The sequence below is a fragment of the Rhincodon typus genome, chromosome 17, assembly GCF_021869965.1.
Source record: "Rhincodon typus isolate 14 chromosome 17, sRhiTyp1.1, whole genome shotgun sequence".
Lineage (NCBI taxonomy): Eukaryota > Metazoa > Chordata > Chondrichthyes > Orectolobiformes > Rhincodontidae > Rhincodon > Rhincodon typus.
The window spans coordinates 11,770,032-11,788,626 of record NC_063348.1 but is presented as its reverse complement, the minus strand read 5'-3'; the positions used below and the strand labels follow the sequence as shown (position 1 = coordinate 11,788,626).

The window sequence follows — 18,595 nt, the reverse complement described above, 5'->3', positions numbered from 1 at the left end:
AATAAAGCTATTCTTAGAGAAGATAGACCAACATTGCAAATTTTCAAGACCCATCTTACAATGGCAGAGAATGTCCCCACAAAGTATCAACCAGTAAAGTCCATCAATTAATATTTCAATGACCCTTTACAACGCATTCACTCTATTATAGACACCAGCTAATGCATTCTAAGTGATGCCCTTTGGCAATCTTGCACCTTTTATCCCTATATATTTTATCCTATTACAACAATAATAAGCCTTTTTCAAAAAATAATTTAATTGAAGTGCTTTTGGTGATATCCACAAATGGAGCCAGGGTGGGAGGGTAGCGGTGAAGGTGGAGCAGAAACAAATCTTCCTTTCTCAGATTTAACTACAGAACAAGTTTAACTAACTAAAAGCTGTACCTCTCAGTCGTGACTGTTTCCTATCACTACCTCACTGTTTTCTCTAATGATAATAAATTTGATTCTGCAAGTCATTGCTCACATTTCAGAACTCTTAAGTTTCAGCACCATTCCCTGCTAAATTTTCTCTAATATGTTATAATTTGGCATAGAGAGCTATCCTCTTTCAGAAAGTATTTTCATTATGTTTTGTTTATGAATATAGGTGCTGCTGGTTAGGCCAGCATTATTGCCCTCAAGAAACTGGGCATGAGCTGTCACCTTGAGCGACTGAAGCTCGTGGTATGGGTGTACCCATACTGCTTTTAGGGAGTTCCAGAATTTTGACCAAGGGACAATGAGGACAGACTCTTGACTTGTGCCTTGTTATCTTGTGCTGACAAGCTTTGGGAGTCAGGAGATGCATTACATGTCACAGAATTCCCAGCCTTTGACCTCCTATAACCACAGCATTTCTGTGATTGGTTTGGTTAAGTGTCTAACCAGTGGTAACATCCAGGGTGTCGATGTTGGGGAAAATGAGTGACTTTAGTGCCATCGAACATCATTTGAAAAGTTTAGATTCTGTCTTGTTGGATGTGGTCATTGTCTAGCATTCAGTGTTTATCCAGGTCGAGCTGCACGTTGTCAAGAATTGTTTTATTGTCAGAGGAGCTAGAAATAAAACTGAACGTTGAAATTACTAACACCTTGCACTGAAACATGGTTATGACTAGGTTGGAATACAACAACAGCTATTGATACAAGTTGGAGAGGTTGAATCAGTTTCCATTAGTTTTACGTTAAATTTTCAGTAGTATTGTAAAAGCAAATGGGGACCACAGATGCACAAAGGCTGGCTTTAAATGCAGCTCCTTCACTCTCAGTAAGGTATCAATGGCCTTATTTGAATCGCAGGCAATGGATATATAAATTGTGGGAAAACGTTACATTCTCCTGGTTTCTCGGTTTTCATTTCAGCTGTTCAGTTAATGTCACTATCTGAAGGGGATTTCTCAAAATGTCCACCATTTTCCTCAACCAAGGATGCCCTGTTACTGCAATTGACATGGCCCTTTTATAGTATTTGCCCCATTTGCTGCACTTGTGCCTTCAACTCTTCTCTTCCCTCCCACAACACTCATTGTATCCCCTTGCTCCTCACCTACCATCCCATCAGCATCCACGTCCAAAGGATAATTAGCCACCATTTCTGCCACCTCTAGTGGGATGTCACCACCAGACATGCATTCCCCTCCCCTCCCTTGTCATCATTCTGTTTTGTCTCCAGACAAAGAAGTCTGTGCAGTGTAATATTTTGTATAAAGCTAGAGGTATCTATAATCCAAGTAGAGAGCGTTTTACACTCCACAGTCATAAGACTGACTTTCCTTCCATGCCCATGAAAATTAACGATTGTAGACCTGATCCTCCTTACCAATTTGTGATGTATTTGGTTGTGTATTTTAATTTACCACATGTAGTTAGGGCAAAGAGTCATACTGGACCAATGTGAACAAGATCCAAAGAATTTGAAGATGGAGTCAAAATCTGAAGGAGAACTCCAGACAGAAGGTGTGAGGAGAGGAGGCAAATCAGATTGGCAGAGTGGGAGGAGAGAGCCAAAAAGTCATGCAGACAAGTGAGTCCTCTTGGGTTGCTATTGGAACAAGTATTTTAAAGCATAGTTTTAAACCAGGCCAGTTAAAGCCATGCTGATGAGGAGCTAATGTTTAAGTAAGACACAGCACGGTGGCTCAGTGGTTAGCACTGCTGCCTCATAGCGCCAGGGGCCTGGGTTCGATTCTACCCTCGGATGACTGTCTGTCTGTGTGGAGTTTGCACGTTCTCCTCCAGGTGCTCCAGTTTCCTCCCACGGTCCAAAGATGTGCAGGCAAGGTGGATTGGCCATGCTAAATTGCCCATAGGGATCAGGGATGTGTAGCATAGATGTATGAGTGGGATGCTCTGAGGGTTGGTATCGACTTGTTGGGCCAAAGGGCCTGTTTCCACACTGTAGGAATTCTAAGCCACATCCTTTTGGTCTCTATTCCTGGTGGGCAACTAGGGAGGAGTCTAGTTGTACTGATGACATGCACACAAGCAGTTTCTATGGAAACAGCCAGTTTGTTATGAATAAGCAAATATATTAGTGCCTTGGATCAAATAGAAATGTTTGATTTCTGTTTTAACGATATTGTTATGAATGTTTTATTGGACAGTCAAAGTTCTCAAAAACTCATAGATGCCTCAATTTGAAGAGAAAATTGAAACTGATTACTCCAAATGTTCGAAACACATTTACTATCAGAGTGTAACTCGATTGAAAAATATCAATTTTGGATTGATTTATGTATGTGGTAACATTTTGTATAAAGCTGGAGGTATCTGTAAGTTGGTTTTGCACTCCACAATAATAAGACTGGCTCTCCTTCCATACTTATGAAAATAATTGACCAGACACTTGATTCCTGAGTCCTCTTATCAGTATGTTGAATTGTCCAGTAATCAAGTGGATTGGCTAAAGATTGGCATACATAATAGCAGTTGACCTCAGCAGGAGATCAAGATAATTATCCACTGACACTTCCAGCTGATAGTTGCAATGTCTTGTCTTTTGCACACTCATGCTAGGCTGGACCATTATTTAGCCGCCTCTTTGCATTAGTTGTGAACGACTGTGAACAATTTAACAACTAACTATAGCAGTGCGAGGAACTTGATCTGATCTTTTGGTTGTGAAATTGCTGAACTGGCCCAACTGTTCAGCATATAATCTGGTGTTGTATTTCCACAACGTTGATATCTCATTTTTTTTGATGTGTTTGATGCTTCTATTATGGTCTCCCACATTCATAAAGACAAGCAAACAATCCTGGTACAATGTTAGTCATAGAATGAGGAATATAATGGACCAAGAGGTTACAGGTTGTGGTGGAGTAGAATTCTGCCACAGCGAACTCAAGGATGTCTACTATTCAACTTCTAGATCTGTTCTAATTCTATCCCATTTAGCATGGTGCAGGTCCAGTCTGGCAGATATATTCTTCAGGACACAGCCAACAGTGATGTACAGGAAAGTTCCTCATCTGTGGTACATTGTGCTCTTGCTATTTTCGGTGCTTTATCCAAGTGTTAGTCAATGACATGCCCATCACTCTTATTATCAATATCAAAGGTATAACTATTGACCAGAAACTGAACTAGCCACTCAAATACTGTGGCTACAAAAGCAAGGCAAAGGTTTGGAATTCTGCAGGGAGTAAATCTCATCACCTGACTCCCCAAAGCCAATTCACCATTTACAAGGCACAAGTCAGGAGTGTGATGGAATACTTCCTACTTGCTTGGATGAGTGAAGCTCCAACAAACTCTAGGAATTTGACATTTCCAGGCCAAAGTGGCATTCATTCCTTCTATCATTGACATACAGTCAAAACAGTCTGTACTAGATACAGTATGCAGTGCATGAACTTATCCAAGCTTCTTCTCACCACCTTCTCTAGTAGTTGTAAGGCAAAGATCATAAATTCATGCGAACATTATTTCCTGCAAGTTTTTCTGTAAGTCATGACCTCATTTGGAATTACATTGCTGCTATGGTATTGTCACTAGGTCTGTATCCTGATTCGTCCTTCATAACAGCACGAAGAATGTCCCTGCAACCCGAAAGACTGCAGTGGTTGTAACAGCTCACCATCTTCCCTCGGGAAGTTAGAGATGAGCAATAAGTACTGGCATTGTGATATGCACATCCTGTGAATGACACTTTTTTTTTAAGAAGTTGTGTTATTGAGTTGTCAGTTGAAGGAACATGGTAGATGGTAATCAGCAGGAGACTTCCCTGCCTATGTCTGATCTGATCCAATGAGAGGCTAGAAACAATTTGAGAAATGTGATTGTTTACATTGTGAAGCATGCCTTCTCCAGAAGTCGTGTTCCACGGTTTACTTGAACCAAATAATTTAATCCTCAGTTTAATGCCTAAGTTTGTTTTTTTAATCTTTCTCTACTAACAGGACCATTGAGAATTTTAAAATTGACTGGCAAAAAGTGTTCTACAGTATCTTTGCCTATCTCATAGCTGAATCTTGAACAAAAGACAGTTTATATAAAGATTATTCACACTTCTGTGTTTGGGTAAGTCAATCCTAATGTGAAACACAATTAAACATTTTATCTACTTTTTTTTTAATCCAGATCCACACAGTTATGAGCATGGTCCTGGTTCACTAAACACATGGCCATAAATGGCTGTTTTTACCATATACAGTGTGGGTAAATTAACTTTATTCTTTTTAAACTTAGAAACAAACACTAGATTCAACGTATGACACAATTCGTGTATGTATTTTATTTTAAAGTCACTTTGATCATCACTACATTATAAAACAAACCAAATTATAACACATGTGACTGGTCTCCAGAAATTGAGATGGAGTGTCACCTTCCACAATGTCACAGATCAAGATGTATAAATATCATCTGCTTAATGCATATATTAAAGCATAAAGTAGTGAACAAGTGACTGGCAATAAATTTCAACATTAAGAAAACATACAGTAAACCCTTTATGTGGGTGAACAAAGTGTAGCTCAACATGAAATAATAGGATTGTATTTTGTGGCATGTACAACTGTAAGTTTGTTTACTTTCTGAACCCTTGTCCTAACACCCTAACACCCTAATTTTGAATTTTATCTTCCAGTCTGCTATTGTAAAGGCACAATTAAACACAATGTACCCTGTAAAGGGTCCAAAGCACTTCTCTATTCTACTTGCAGCTGCTTGTGTGATCAGCCATTCATCTGTAATAAATAGTCTGATTTGAAATGTTATTTCTTAACTCTAATGATCAAAAACAAAAATTAACCTGGTCAGGTGATGAATAGGTACTGTTTGGAAAAGCACTTAAAAAGTTCTCTCTTCATCCTTTCCCTTCCACAACACTATTACTACAGGCCTGTATCAGAAAATTAAGACTGCTTTCATCTTATTGACTGACCATAAAAAGACATGCACTCTTAGAAATTCTCATTTTTTACAAGCTGCTGCTATGTTTATCCCTATATATGGGAAAGTTATGTTATAAAATCACAAAACCAGAATGGAAAACAGCCAGGTTTCTAAAATTATTCTAACATTGATTGTCTGGGGAAGCAGCCTAGAGAAAACAGTGCTGGTCAGCAACACTGGAAGGCAGTCACAGATTACTTGACATACGCATTTTTATAGACTTCGTTTCAGAACTATAGTATACCAGCCAATTCTGGACATCAGAGCAGGGTTGAAGGAAAATGATGAATAGGTTAAGCAACTCTGTTGGCATTGGAATAAAGATTTTCAGAGTAAACCAGGGGTTTATCCAGAAAGAAGGAAAAAAGCCCAGAAGAATTTATACATCACCCTTTGTCCCAAAAAGCTTCCGATACAATTAAACATATTACATGTGATTCTATACATTTCTCACACTTTCAAATTTTAAAGTAGATACGTCTATGAATGTGTCCAGAAGGATAAGGAATGTTTCTCTTAGCAATTGCTTACACATATGATCCACATATCAAAATCTTAGAGCTCACAAGTGAAAAAATGAACCTGAAGATAAGGTTACAGTCCTTGCATTTTCTAACTTTTATTCTTGGTTTAGTTGGTAATAAAATGAAATGCTTATCGAACCCTATGGTAAAAAGGCTTTCTTTCAACAGGAAAAACATTAATTTTAGAATAGAAAAAAATCACCCAAATAGAAGATGGATAATACTGAGGTAGAATGAAACTCATTTGACAGTACAGAGAAATAGTGTGGTTTAATAGTTGGCACATTAAAAATCAGATTAAAAAAATTCTAGTCTAGTGTCGCAAGTTTAAAAAAATGTTTCAATCAGTAAAATTTGTCTCTACACCACAGAAACTGAGGTGAAAAATTTAAAAAAAAAAAACAACAGGATTTTAGAAATAGCTGAAAGAACAAAGCTTTAGCAGGTGATGTTTAAAGGAATCCTAAAATAGTTGAAATTCATTGGTTTATTAGTTTATGTATTACATTAACTAATTCTTTCTTGTTGCTTCATGTCTCAAACATGGTATAGATTTTTAAAGGCTCAAAAATCAAAGAAGGAGTGGTACAAGATGTATGCAATTTGTTTACTCATTCCATATAAATCTGAAAATAAGGCAACCATCTTGCAGTGAAAAAAGCAAAATTCTAGAGAGACCTGGGGGTTCAGGTTTATAATTCTTTGAAATTTGCATCACAGGTAGGCAGGATAGTTAAAGTGTTTAGCACACTTGCCTTCATTGCTCAGATCTTTTGTTGGTGAGCAGTTCTGGTCACTCTGCTATGGGAAATATGATACTACATTGGAGAGGGTTCAGAAAAGATTTTACCAAGGCTGTTGCTAGGAATGGAGGGTTTGTTTTAAAAATAGGCTGACGCTTCTTTCATAGGAGGTTGGGGTGGTGACATTACAGAGGTCTATAAAATCACGAGGAGCATATTTATAAGCTGATTGGATAAAGTTTTAAAAAGAACATTTTTTTTTTAACAGAGCAGTTCGTCTGTGGAATGAACTGCTGGAGGAAGTGGTGGATGCAAGTACAGTTACAAGATTTAAAAGACATTTTGGATAAGTACGTGAATAGGAAAGGTTTGCAGGGATATGGGCCAAACACAGGCAAGTGGGAGTTTGGCAACTTGGTTGGCATGGACAAATTGGACTGAAGGGTCTGTTTCTGTGCTGTATGACTCTATAATATATTCAATAGTCTGTTGCTTAACACTTTGGGGTTTTTAAATAAATGTATTATTATGTACAGACTTCATAAACCTGCTGTTAAAAACCATATATTTGTGATCTTTTGAGAGTTTTGTGCATCATGTGAAATTTGGGTTACTGTTTTGTAACTTGCTCCCTCCCAGTCAGAGTATCCCTTTAAGTAGGAGTTTGGTATGTTCATTGTATAAAAGGCACCTCCGGCAGAATATCTTATCACCACAGTTTTTCCCTTTAATATTATGGTGGATTTCACAATATTGGCACCCAATCATTTTCATACACAGATGCTTGTACATTTTGATTTAAAGGTTGGATTTCTTGTTAATGAACTTTGCCCAGGGGGTGATACAGACCATCAGACATGATGCTTCTTCACAAAAAACCTGCACAGCTAAGTTCAACGTGGGAGGATACTGATCACTCCACTCCAGGACAAAGGGAGCAGACTTCATTAACTGCATGGTGTGAGCCATATGTGTGATTGTTAATGACTTTCTGAAGTGAACAGGAACGTGTGGCCCCTTTTGCCTCTGTTTTGAAATATAAGGATGACAAAATTACACAAATCTGAGGGCCCAGCCCCAGGTACTCAGTGATAGTAGTGTTGCTTTGCTGTGGAATAACAATCAACAGAATCAGTAGATTCCTGTCAAAGTGACCCTGGAAACATCACACATTTTAGAAAGCAGAATATTCCACTCCTGTCAATTCTGAAATGTTGAAAGATTAAGACTAATTGGAACTTAATCCAAGAACATCAATGCACTGCAATGATTTAAACATGAAATTTATCTATGCCTAATGCTCAACGTCCATGGTTCACTATAGCTAAAATAAACTTCACCAGAGGGTGATAGAGCCAGATACTCTCAATGTTTGAGACACTGTTGGATGAGTACTTAAAAGGCCAGGTGTAGGAGGCTATAGATAAATGGGATTAAGTGTAGTTTAGCATTCATTGACATGGTGGGGCAACGGCCTGTTTCTGTGATGTTATGTTTAACTTCAGTACTCCTAGGAGAAAGCAAGAACAGCCAGGCTTCTTAGTCCTGCTCCCTATCCAATTTTACTGCTAGAAAAAGCACATGGATATCAATGAGGATTGAGCGATCTTAGCTGGGATGCCTACCTCAGTTTAATACCCAATGCAAAAAAGGTCCACTCAAATTCAGTGGATGTGGGTACCTTTGCTGAGATCAATGGATTCCTTATTTATGGCACTGGTTAACCAAGACATATAAAACAAACATTTCAGCAACATCCATCAAACCCCACCTCAGACAGAAGGACTGCATTTAATAAGTGACACAAACCTCATACTAGGGAGTTTACAATAAATTAATCAAAAGGTTCGGTTCAGGTTTCCCTCTATAACACAAAAGGAACAAAGTTGTTTAAAACTTGCCTATTTCAATCCTTTCCTTATGTACCAGCATTAAAATGTTTCTAAAGTTTATCTTGCCTCATAACCTGAAATCTAAACAGTACACCTTGCTTCCCAAAACATTTTAAAAAAACTACACAGTCTTCATGGTAGATAGAAGATGCCAAATTCTGATCAAATGTTGGCTAACAGACTTTGAACTTAAGAAAAGAAGGGGAGGGAAAAACATACTTTACTAAATGATACACTTCAAAATCCACTAAGTGAAAAATATATAAAGATGCATGCTTACTGCTGATAATTTGTTTACTACCTTCAGTTTTCTAGTTTTAAACATTGAATGCTGAGAACTCAGGTTATCACCAGATTGCATCCATTTGAACAAAATGAATTATGTACCGCTCTATATTTGATCATAGAGTGTCAGGAGAGAAGTTAACAATAGAATGGCAGTTGGGCATTCTGTGCTTCCTTAGGCTACTCTTATAATGCAGAATCCCCACAGATCTGACAACAAAATTTGCTGACTTCAAAGAGAATGACGACCTGAAGCATCCCAAGATAACCACAGCATTGACGTGGTTATCAGTTCAACATCCATTGCATGACAATGTCACTGACACAACAGCAAAAAAGCTCCCTCTTTAAACAATGAATTCTTTACATTTTTTAAAAATGAAACTTAAACAGTAAAACTTTCAAATCTGATTACCCAAACACTATCTTGACATTCTATTTCTTCAGAAGGAATTCACAACTTGTAATTACTAGTTACATGAATGAAATATATGCCCCGCTCACTCCCCTTCAGCTCATTTGGATCGGCAGAGAATCCATGAAAAAAGGTACAAAAATTTTAATTTTGAAAAGTTGTACACAACACCACAAAACAGAACACCTTTGCAAAAAATCACTTGTTTGAAAATGAAATCAAAAATGTATTCATTGTAGAAACATCCCAGTAATTTTTGTAAATCTTGCATTATTTGCCAAAATTGTACATTTAAATTGATTGAATGATTGATCTCTGTGCACTAACAGCACAAGGATAGAGCAGGAAATTTCAGAATTTAAACCAAAAATGTTCTCCAATATCATTCCCATTATAATAATTATCAAGTCTACAAATTAAGAGTCATGGATTCCAGCCCCAGACTCAAAATGATTAAAGCCCCATCCTGGATACTTGTGTAACCATACAGAGCCACTACACAGACCAAGCAGTGTTATGAGGTGCTAATCATACCCCTAACTCAAAGGGTGCACCAACTAATTTGATAGCCTTTCTTCTGTGTGTTGCCACACAACGTGCATTGCCATGAACATTTAAAAACTGAAGGGCAATCTGACTCGACTCCAGCTGTGGTTTAAAATGGTAAAGCTTTATCTTATTTGGCTGGAAAGATTTCAGTATAATTTTCGAAGAGTAACTGAGTGAAGTTATTAATGGGGTTGATGGCATTGAGTGAAATTGCAGCATCCTTTGCCCATAAGAGAGCAGGTCCAAACACCAGAGCCAAGTTGGATGCAGTCATTTTATTCAGGTCACTGTAGTCAGCAATCTGGGGAACAGACAGGAAACATAACATAGTCAAGTTAAACTTTAAATCCTTATTAAAGAATAAATGTGTAATTAAACCCTTTCCTTCAGATTCTTTCCTGTTTCCACTACTGGAAAAGTAGCTGCTTTACCATTGCTGATGTTGGCTTGCAATTGCCAAGTAAAAGATATCTTTTTGCCCCGTGAAAAATCATTTCTACCGACTCACAAACACAATGTAGCAACGAATCACAAATATAGCACCTTCTGTATCAAATATTCATATTCTGTCAGGCTGTGCTGTTTCACCATAATCAACAACGTAGATGTTAAAGTTAGCTAGGGGACCCTGTTTTCTGTAATCAAAACACTTACATCTGATAAAAGCACATAGTTCATCTGATGTCTCTGAGTCAGAGTACCAGAGTGCCAATGGGATCCTATTTGCTCATCAGCCATCCTAAAGTGCAAATGGGGCCTCAGTTTAATGCCTCATCTAAGAGATGGCATTTCTGGCAGTGCAGTATTCCTTCAAGACTGCACCAAAGTGTGACCTTATGTTTTTGTGCTCACGTGTCTGATCTGGGCACTGATTGGCACTTATATTCTGCAGCTAACCTGCACCATACCCAGTGAGAGTGCTTCATGCTCACATCATCTACAGAATTGGATCGCTTTCATACGGGAGAAGTTGCTCACGTAATGGACCCAAACAAAATCACTAAAGATTTCAAAGAATGACGAGTATTGCTACAGCACCTGACTACTTCAGTGATAGCTCTCCATTGTGGCGATGTGGGAATTATGTTAGCAATATTCTGAGGAATGGACAGTTGGGAATTCATTAGGAATAATGTTTGGAGGATGGGGGGGGGGAACAGGAAGTGAGGAGATTGACATCTCATAGAACTTATGAAAATGCTTTGTATGAGGTGACAACATTCAAGTATAGTACAGTTACAACGCTGACTAATAGTTGCGCATGCGGAGACCTCTCAACTCACCTGTAAATGAGATTTAGGTCCACGTAAAGGAATCTTTGCACAACAGGAAGTATGTCAGTGCCTTGTCAGGGAAATGAATCACACTTACCAAGTTTCGCAGTTAGGTCAATTGCAGAGGAAAGTTCTCTGCAGATGTTCCACCGTAATCAACCGTAATGCCAAACTCACCACAACCTCTACCCTAGCAGTCTGGAGGAATTTAAGTGCATGAAAACCTGGAAACTTTCATCCCTCATTTTGGATTGAATACAAATCCACTGCACTACCGTAGAACCACAATGGTTATAGCACAGAAAGAGGCCATTTGGTTCAACATGTCAGCACGGTTTTAAAAAAAATTAGCCGTCCATTCTAATCACACTTTTGAGGACTGGGTCTGTAGCCCTGCAGGTTACAGCACTTAGGGTCCAGATCCAGATTTCTTTTTAAATGAGTTGAGGATTTCTGACTCGGTCACTAAACTGGACAATGAATTCCAGACACCACCCTCTGCGTGGAAAAGGTTTTTCTCATCTCCCTTCTAATTCTTCAATTAAAAATATGTAAATGATCATTTTTCTGGGGATTTAAGCTACATGGGGCAAGTTATTTTAAAATTCAAAGGCAAAACAACCAAACTTACCTCTCCCAGGAACTCTACCAAGTAACGTAGCACAGTATAGTTATCCTCGGGGAGAAATTTAATCATCTCAGCAATCGTTTCTATCTGTTTATTTTCCTGCACTTCTATTCAGTGAGGGAAAAAAAATATTAGACACAAAATATGAACATTGTGCAACTAAAGCACAGATGTACAAGAGGAAAGACAAAACTGGATTAAATAAAGATCACGCAAAGTATAATGTTAATTCACCAAAGTGCTTGTGTTATTCAGAGCTGACATGTGTTTAATGCTTTCTATTACAGTGTATGAATTCAGCAAAGAACCAAAATCAGAGCATCTTTCCAAGTGTCTGCTCACTTTAGTGACGGTTAAGAACTTGGTTATCTGCTAGGTTCTGTGGACATTCTAGCAGCATGGAAAATCACTCAGCAGCACACAGAATTTAGAGATGTTTTTTGATGACAATTCCAAAACATCAAGGAAAAAGGATTTTAAAATATTATGCATTTTGCAAATTTCTACCTCCTTAGATCTTCACACAATGCATTCTAAGTTTCAGCAATACAGACAATCAGCTCCCTTACATTTGTAAACTTCATCCTTGAGAGAATTTGGTTTCCAACCTCCTCGCAATGTCCCTTTCTTCCAATTATGGAGCTGAGATTGAGAGATTCATCAGGAAGAGATGAGGCATATCCAATCACTCCACACCAAGGAAACCTACGCCTGTACTTGTGCCAGCATCTCATTCTGGACTCCATCCTTCCCATGCTCCAATATGTTGTATTGTTCTATTTCACTATAATAGACATACAGTACACATTCCCAAAACTAGCTCCACTATCACTGCAGTTTGAGGGAAGTAAAGATTCTCTCTGTGATGGGTTCAGTAATAGAAGCCACTTTTTTTTTTAAAAACACAAAGGTTTAAAACACTCGCAACCTTGAAAGCATTGGCAAAATGTTGTAGCTTTAGCTTGAATGGAGAGGGAAGGATGTTTTTGAAACCTATTGTAACTGTTTTAAAAATCAATACATTTTTGGTTAACATTGTGTTAATTAAAGGTGAAACATTACTATTGGCAAATAGCACATCTTTCATTTCTGGTACTGAGTGTCAGCAGCAAGCATCTTCATCCCATCTGCAGACTTAATATCACTATGTAAGCAACACACTGAAACAAATTATCTAGCCATGGTCACATTTGTGGAATTCTGTTTTGTGCAAACTTGCTGCTGCATTTTGTTTCAACATAAATGAGTTACAGTCAGTGAAGTATGCAAATTCAGCCAAACTGCATCCGTCCCAGACACCAAACAAAAGGTAATCTAGCGAGTACATTCAAGACAAAATGAATCCAAACTATTTTGAAAAAAAATGGAGTAATTTGATCTATGTACCCTACATGAAATAGTAGTCTTTGATTGTTTGATAATTCAGAATAAAATTATTGCTTCCTGGAAACATGGTGTGGTTAATGCCATTCTGCTGCTCAGTAACATCTGTTTTATTTACGAGGTACAATACTTAATCAGTGAATGGAGTAAGTGTCGCAGTTTTAACTGAGAAACAATTTCCTGAGTCAATTTTCACTGAACTGTCCAATGTCATTCTTTCCAAATAGCATTCTTTTAAACGGAAACTTACTAGAGCAGGACAATGCAATAAATATTCAGGAATATGTAACATAGGAACAAGACATTGGCAACAATGCCAAATATTGGCTCAAGTATAGAACTTACTTCCCAATGAGACCACTTTGTTATATAGGTTGTAAGTCAGCAGAGGCTCAGGCAATTCACGAAGAAAAGTCTTCAATATGACTGCTGCCAGATGAACATCATTGTAGGTTTCAAAATCTACAGGAACTCCTGCAGAGAAGTCACAACATCAAAGAAGTATTTCAAACAACCATACCTCTGGGTAAATGCCGAATGATAAATGAGCGGGTACTTGGTATTACAATACACAATCTGGTGCCAGTTCACATAGTCCATGTGTAGACTATGATATCACAGCTCACATTTCATGTATCCAAATTACAGTTCACACTGTGCATTCCATTACAATATTACTGCCAAACAAGAACTGAACCAGCACCTTTCAGTTTACATGTCATATTGATTCAGATAAAGTGATGTGGACTAGGACATTTAAAACTTATTTGCAGCAGGAACACCATGTAACGTGTGTTTTGATTGCACCCAGCATATGTGCATCATCCACTGACCTTTCACTTCTATTTGCAGCTTCATTTTATGTTGATGCCCAGGTGAAAACTTAGAATAACTAAATTTCATGTAACTAAACTGTATTTGTGTGATGGCTTCATGGTCTTCATTTTACTTGATTCCTCCATCACACTTTGCTCTTGCAATGCAACCAGATATTTTAATTATGGCACACACAAAGGTAACAATACCTACCTTCTACTTCCTAAATTCCACACTTAAATCTTGCTTATGAATTGGCGCTGCATCAGAAATCTAGCAAAAGCTCAGCAAACCTGTCAAACCACTCCAATCTTGCTCCATGGCCATTGCATAGATCACTACATGAACAATACAGCTTTACAGTCCTTATGGTCATCTTTGATAGATTGACCTGAGATTTAACACAATTTCTTGTTCTTACTGTTCACACGACAACAGGGGAGATAACACAAATATAGAGGAATAATTGTGTTAACAGAATGACTGGCCTTCATTTTGAATGGCGGAGAAGGCTGGAAGAGCCAAATGGCTTGCTCCTGCTCCTATTTTTAATGTTTGTATGTTCTTCTTCTCATTCACAAAACCACGGTTCCTTGTGGTCTGTGTTCCAGCAGAGTCACCACTCGTGCTGTACACACCACAGGTCGGAGAAAGTTACTCACGTTTGTGCAGCTCACTGCTCTTCCAATCAAAGGTGTTTCTCTCTCTTACTGGCTCAATAGTGAGTCAATCAGTGGCAAATGGGGGACAGAAACGGCCTCTGAGTGGAGGAGCAATTCCTTGCAGATATTCTACTTTTATTTTCCGTATCTGGCAGGCTGGATGTAACGCTTTGTGGCTCGTGGACAAGTCTATTTTATAAGATGTTTACTCCATCTCTGCTGAGGTGAGAGTTTGATAAGTTGGAAAGCCAATGTCAGTTTGTCCTTGCTCCTTGTGATAAATGATCAGGAAGTTATAATGCATAGATCTAAATGTAACACACGGACCTGTCAACTTAAAATATGCCTAAAGTATGCAATGTGATTTGTACAGAGCCCACTCACCATTATTGTACTTCTCCAGTACTTCCTTTACTAGGAACACGTTAGCCGACCTACGGAATATCCCTTCCTTGTTCAGACCTGAGGATGAGAGAAAACGGCACATTATCGTACTTAACTGACAGAAGACACTTTAACCCCTTTTCTCATTGACCAGGGTTATTAACAAAGCAATTTAATGTTTAGGTTATTCACGGAAAAGGATGACTTACAGGGGGGTTGGTTTCAATAGGATGTGGAGGGGTCTGGTCCAAGTAAATTGAAATCAAGGATTGGAAGGCAAAAGCTATAAATTAACACTGGCTCCCTTTTAAAGGAGAGATGGCTTGGTTACATTCGAGGTCCATTAAGAAGGAAAGGTAAGTCAAGCAAAGTTAAAGCTCCCTGGATGATTAAAGAGATGGAGAGCAAGATGAAGCAGAAACGGGTCTGTGCCATCTATCACGGTGATAGTACCAAATGAGAATCAGGCTGAATACAAAATTCGAGAGGGTCAGTGAGAAAAGAAAGGGCAAAATGTTTAAGATAGCTGCCTGTATCTTCTCAAAGGGAAACTAAAAGCCTTCTAAAATTCATGAAAATGGCTCCAATATCCTCCCTTTACCATCAATTGCTCTGCACTAAGTTGGGAAATGAAGTTGAACCCACAGAGTTGGTCAGCCATTCAAGATCAGGAAGGCACAGCTTTGATCTCGGATTGCACAGAAGTGACCATCTTAAATGCTGGAAATGTTTGTTTTTGAGAATCGGGGAAAAGCAGATTACGTTTGGCAGCAATAACCTACTATTTACAGTGAAATAATCTTTGCCACCTTGGCTCATATGTAAATAAATGGCAACTTGGACCAGGCAAAACAGAGCACCCAGCACAGATGGGATGAGAGAATCTTAAAATGAAAACTGGTCTCCCGTCTTTTAGATAGATTTTGATTTTTTATTCTTTTAACTAAAGTGGATAATTTCTCCAAACTGTTGTTCATTGGTCACCACCTTATCCCATCAGTTTTGTGATCTCTGTTCCTTTTCAGCCTTGTAATAGTTTATTTTCTTAACTAATTTTGTATAATCAGCAATAGGTCAGAGGTTAGGAATGTTGCAGCAAGTGACTCACCTCCTGACTCCTCAAAGCCACTCCACCAACTACAAGTCAGGAGTGTGATGGAATACTTGCCATTTGCCTGGATGTGTGCAGCCCCAACAACACTCAAGAAGCTTGATACTATTCAGGGCAAAGCAGCCTGCTTGATCGGCACCACATCCACAAATATCAAATACCTCTACCACGGATACTCTGTATCTACAAGATGCACTGCAGAAAGTCACCAAGCCTCCTCAGACAGCACCTCGCAATCCCATGACCACTGCCATCTAGAAGGACAACAGCAGTGGATATATGGGAGGACCACACCCTGCAAGTTCCTCCGTAAGCCACTCACCATCCTGACTTGGAAATATAGCACAGTTTCTTCAGTGGAACAGGGTCAAAACATTGGAATTCTTTCTTTAACAGCATTGTGGATCTACCTACAGCATATGGACTGCAGTGGCCTGGACCAGGTCAGGAGGGGGGGTGGGCTCACCACCATCTTCTCTAGGGTAACTAGGGAAGGTCAGTGAATGCTGGCTCAGCCAGACTTTCCCAAATCCCATAAATTTATATCATTAAAAACAAAATGCAAGAGAAACTCAGATCAGATCTTGGCAGATTTAAAAGGGACCTGAGGAACAATTTTTCCACGCAGAGGGTGGTTTGAATGTAGAATGAACTGCCAGTGGAAGTGGCAGATGCAGATACAGTTACAATATTTAAAAGACACTTGGACACATACATCACATTAGGAAAGGTTTAGAGGGATGCGGACCAAATGCAGGCAAGTGGGACAAGTTTGTGAAACTTGGTCGGCATGGAGAAGTTGGGTTGAAGGGTCTGTTCCATGCTCTATGACTATGAAAAAAAAAGGATGAATATATGGATTGGTAGTCATGGTTTAAATACATCACTCACCATGTTTTTTGATGTAAGTGGAGGTCTGTTCCATGACTAGTGGCATGGCCTTATGTTCAGGGTCCTTTTCTCTGAGCCTGCAGCAAACAAAACATAACATTAAATATGCAAACTAAACTCCTATATAATGGAGGTGTATATCCCACTGTTTCTCATCTGTCACACAGAGCTACAAAAAGAGAGCGACTATGGAGTTCACAAAGATGTAGGCTGAAATACACTGCTGTCGCCAAAGAGAAACCCAAATGTTTCCTTTAAACACACACTGCACAGACAGACAGCTCTATTTATGGTCTCTCCAAACACTGGTCAACAACTCATGATTCTGAAGGCATCAATCTGGCCTAATTCTCTACACAGCAATGCTCCCAGGAGTATGGGGCACGCTCATGGGGCATTGAAGAAAACTGAATCTGCTGGCCTGCAGCCGATCTGCACCAACTGCACTCCATGAAAAATGGGGGAGGTACCAGGGCTTGCTGCAGCCCACTGAACAATAACTTGGGAAGGAATCACTGCTACCAGGAGAGGTAAGGAAACAGCAGCATTTATTAACAAAGCCAATATCAAAACGCATGAAAGTACTTACTCTTGAAGTGAGATCCCAAACTGTTGATGAGGTAACTGCTTTTTTGGTTCTTGTGGCTTGAGTTTCTGTGCTGCCTGAATACGCTCATCATATCTTTTAAAAAAAAATCAAGATGATAAGACATTCAATCATCTGACACAGCCTTGTCATCAAGCAACAAAAATCACAGTATCAACTCTAAGTTGTAAGAAGTTTCAAAATGCTTCAGGGCTATGTAAGTGCAGTCATATATTATGCAAACAAGTCAACCAACTGGTAAATGAAGAGCCCACAAACAGGAAATAATGTTTCTGGTGGCATTGGCTGAAGGATCAGTCAGCAGGGACTCCGAAAAGAAGTGTATTCTACAAATGATGCCCCTGAACTCTACACTTCTGTATTTTATGTCTTCTCTGAAGATCAGCACTTTTTATCAATATAGTACTTTTGTGATACCTGAACTATGTGTTCAAGTCTCTAATGGGATTGAAGGCCTCAATTTTCAGATTAAGAGGCAAGAGTTTGATCAACTGAGCCAAGCTGATTGATTTAAAGATTTTCAACAAAGGAAATGGATACATGAATAGATCTGTCCTTTCAAAGATTCAAGAACATTAGAAAGACCCCTCCACAATAAGATGTCAGTTTTACAGTCTCAGCAGGGTGATTGGATGGGAAGGTTGGTGTAGGTAGGAAGGCATTCAGAATGCTGCTATCTCTGTGCAAATGGCTGTGGACTAAAAGACTGAAAGATGTAGTTACCATCATACGCACACGGCCTTGTATTTAATCTCTCATTTGAAGCTGTCATTCTTGTTGCAGCGTCTAAACTTTGCTGAATATACAAGCGTCTGTATTTTAACTTCATCCCTTTACTTTTCATTCTGGAAATTGGAAACATCTTTAGTCACTTTTTGCCTCTCATATTTCTGAGCTCAATCTTAATTCCTGATCTGGTCAATGATCTGTTCCCAGGCTGACACTAGCCTCATTTTCCAAATGGCTGCTTTAACTCATGACAGAGTCAGATGTTTGCACCTTTCATTTCTCTTCTTAATGCCCTTTGCAACTGTTTGCACAGAGATT

The 18,595-nt window shown here is 38.8% G+C and overlaps 1 protein-coding gene and 1 long non-coding RNA gene across 3 annotated transcripts in view; one reads left to right on the top strand and one right to left on the bottom strand.

Annotated features, from left to right (window-relative positions):
- Positions 1 to 1,581: 1,581 nt before the first annotated feature.
- Positions 1,582 to 13,144, top strand: LOC125485260. The gene is made up of 3 exons (XR_007263995.1): positions 1,582 to 2,010; positions 4,388 to 4,508; positions 11,982 to 13,144. It is a non-coding gene; the product is annotated as an uncharacterized LOC125485260 (long non-coding RNA).
- The window catches only part of arhgap1 (Rho GTPase activating protein 1), a 43,870-nt gene continuing 29,972 nt past the window's right edge, over positions 4,698 to 18,595 (bottom strand). For both annotated transcript variants that reach the window (XM_020532624.2, XM_020532631.2), the window contains exons 9-14: positions 17,531 to 17,623; positions 16,942 to 17,018; positions 14,940 to 15,017; positions 13,423 to 13,551; positions 11,698 to 11,801; positions 4,698 to 10,093 (exon numbers count right to left, since the gene is read on the bottom strand). In XM_020532624.2, coding sequence (XP_020388213.1) covers positions 9,920 to 10,093; positions 11,698 to 11,801; positions 13,423 to 13,551; positions 14,940 to 15,017; positions 16,942 to 17,018; positions 17,531 to 17,623 — 655 coding nt within the window. In that variant the 3' untranslated portion in view covers positions 4,698 to 9,919. The remainder of the gene's footprint in view (positions 10,094 to 11,697; positions 11,802 to 13,422; positions 13,552 to 14,939; positions 15,018 to 16,941; positions 17,019 to 17,530; positions 17,624 to 18,595) is intronic.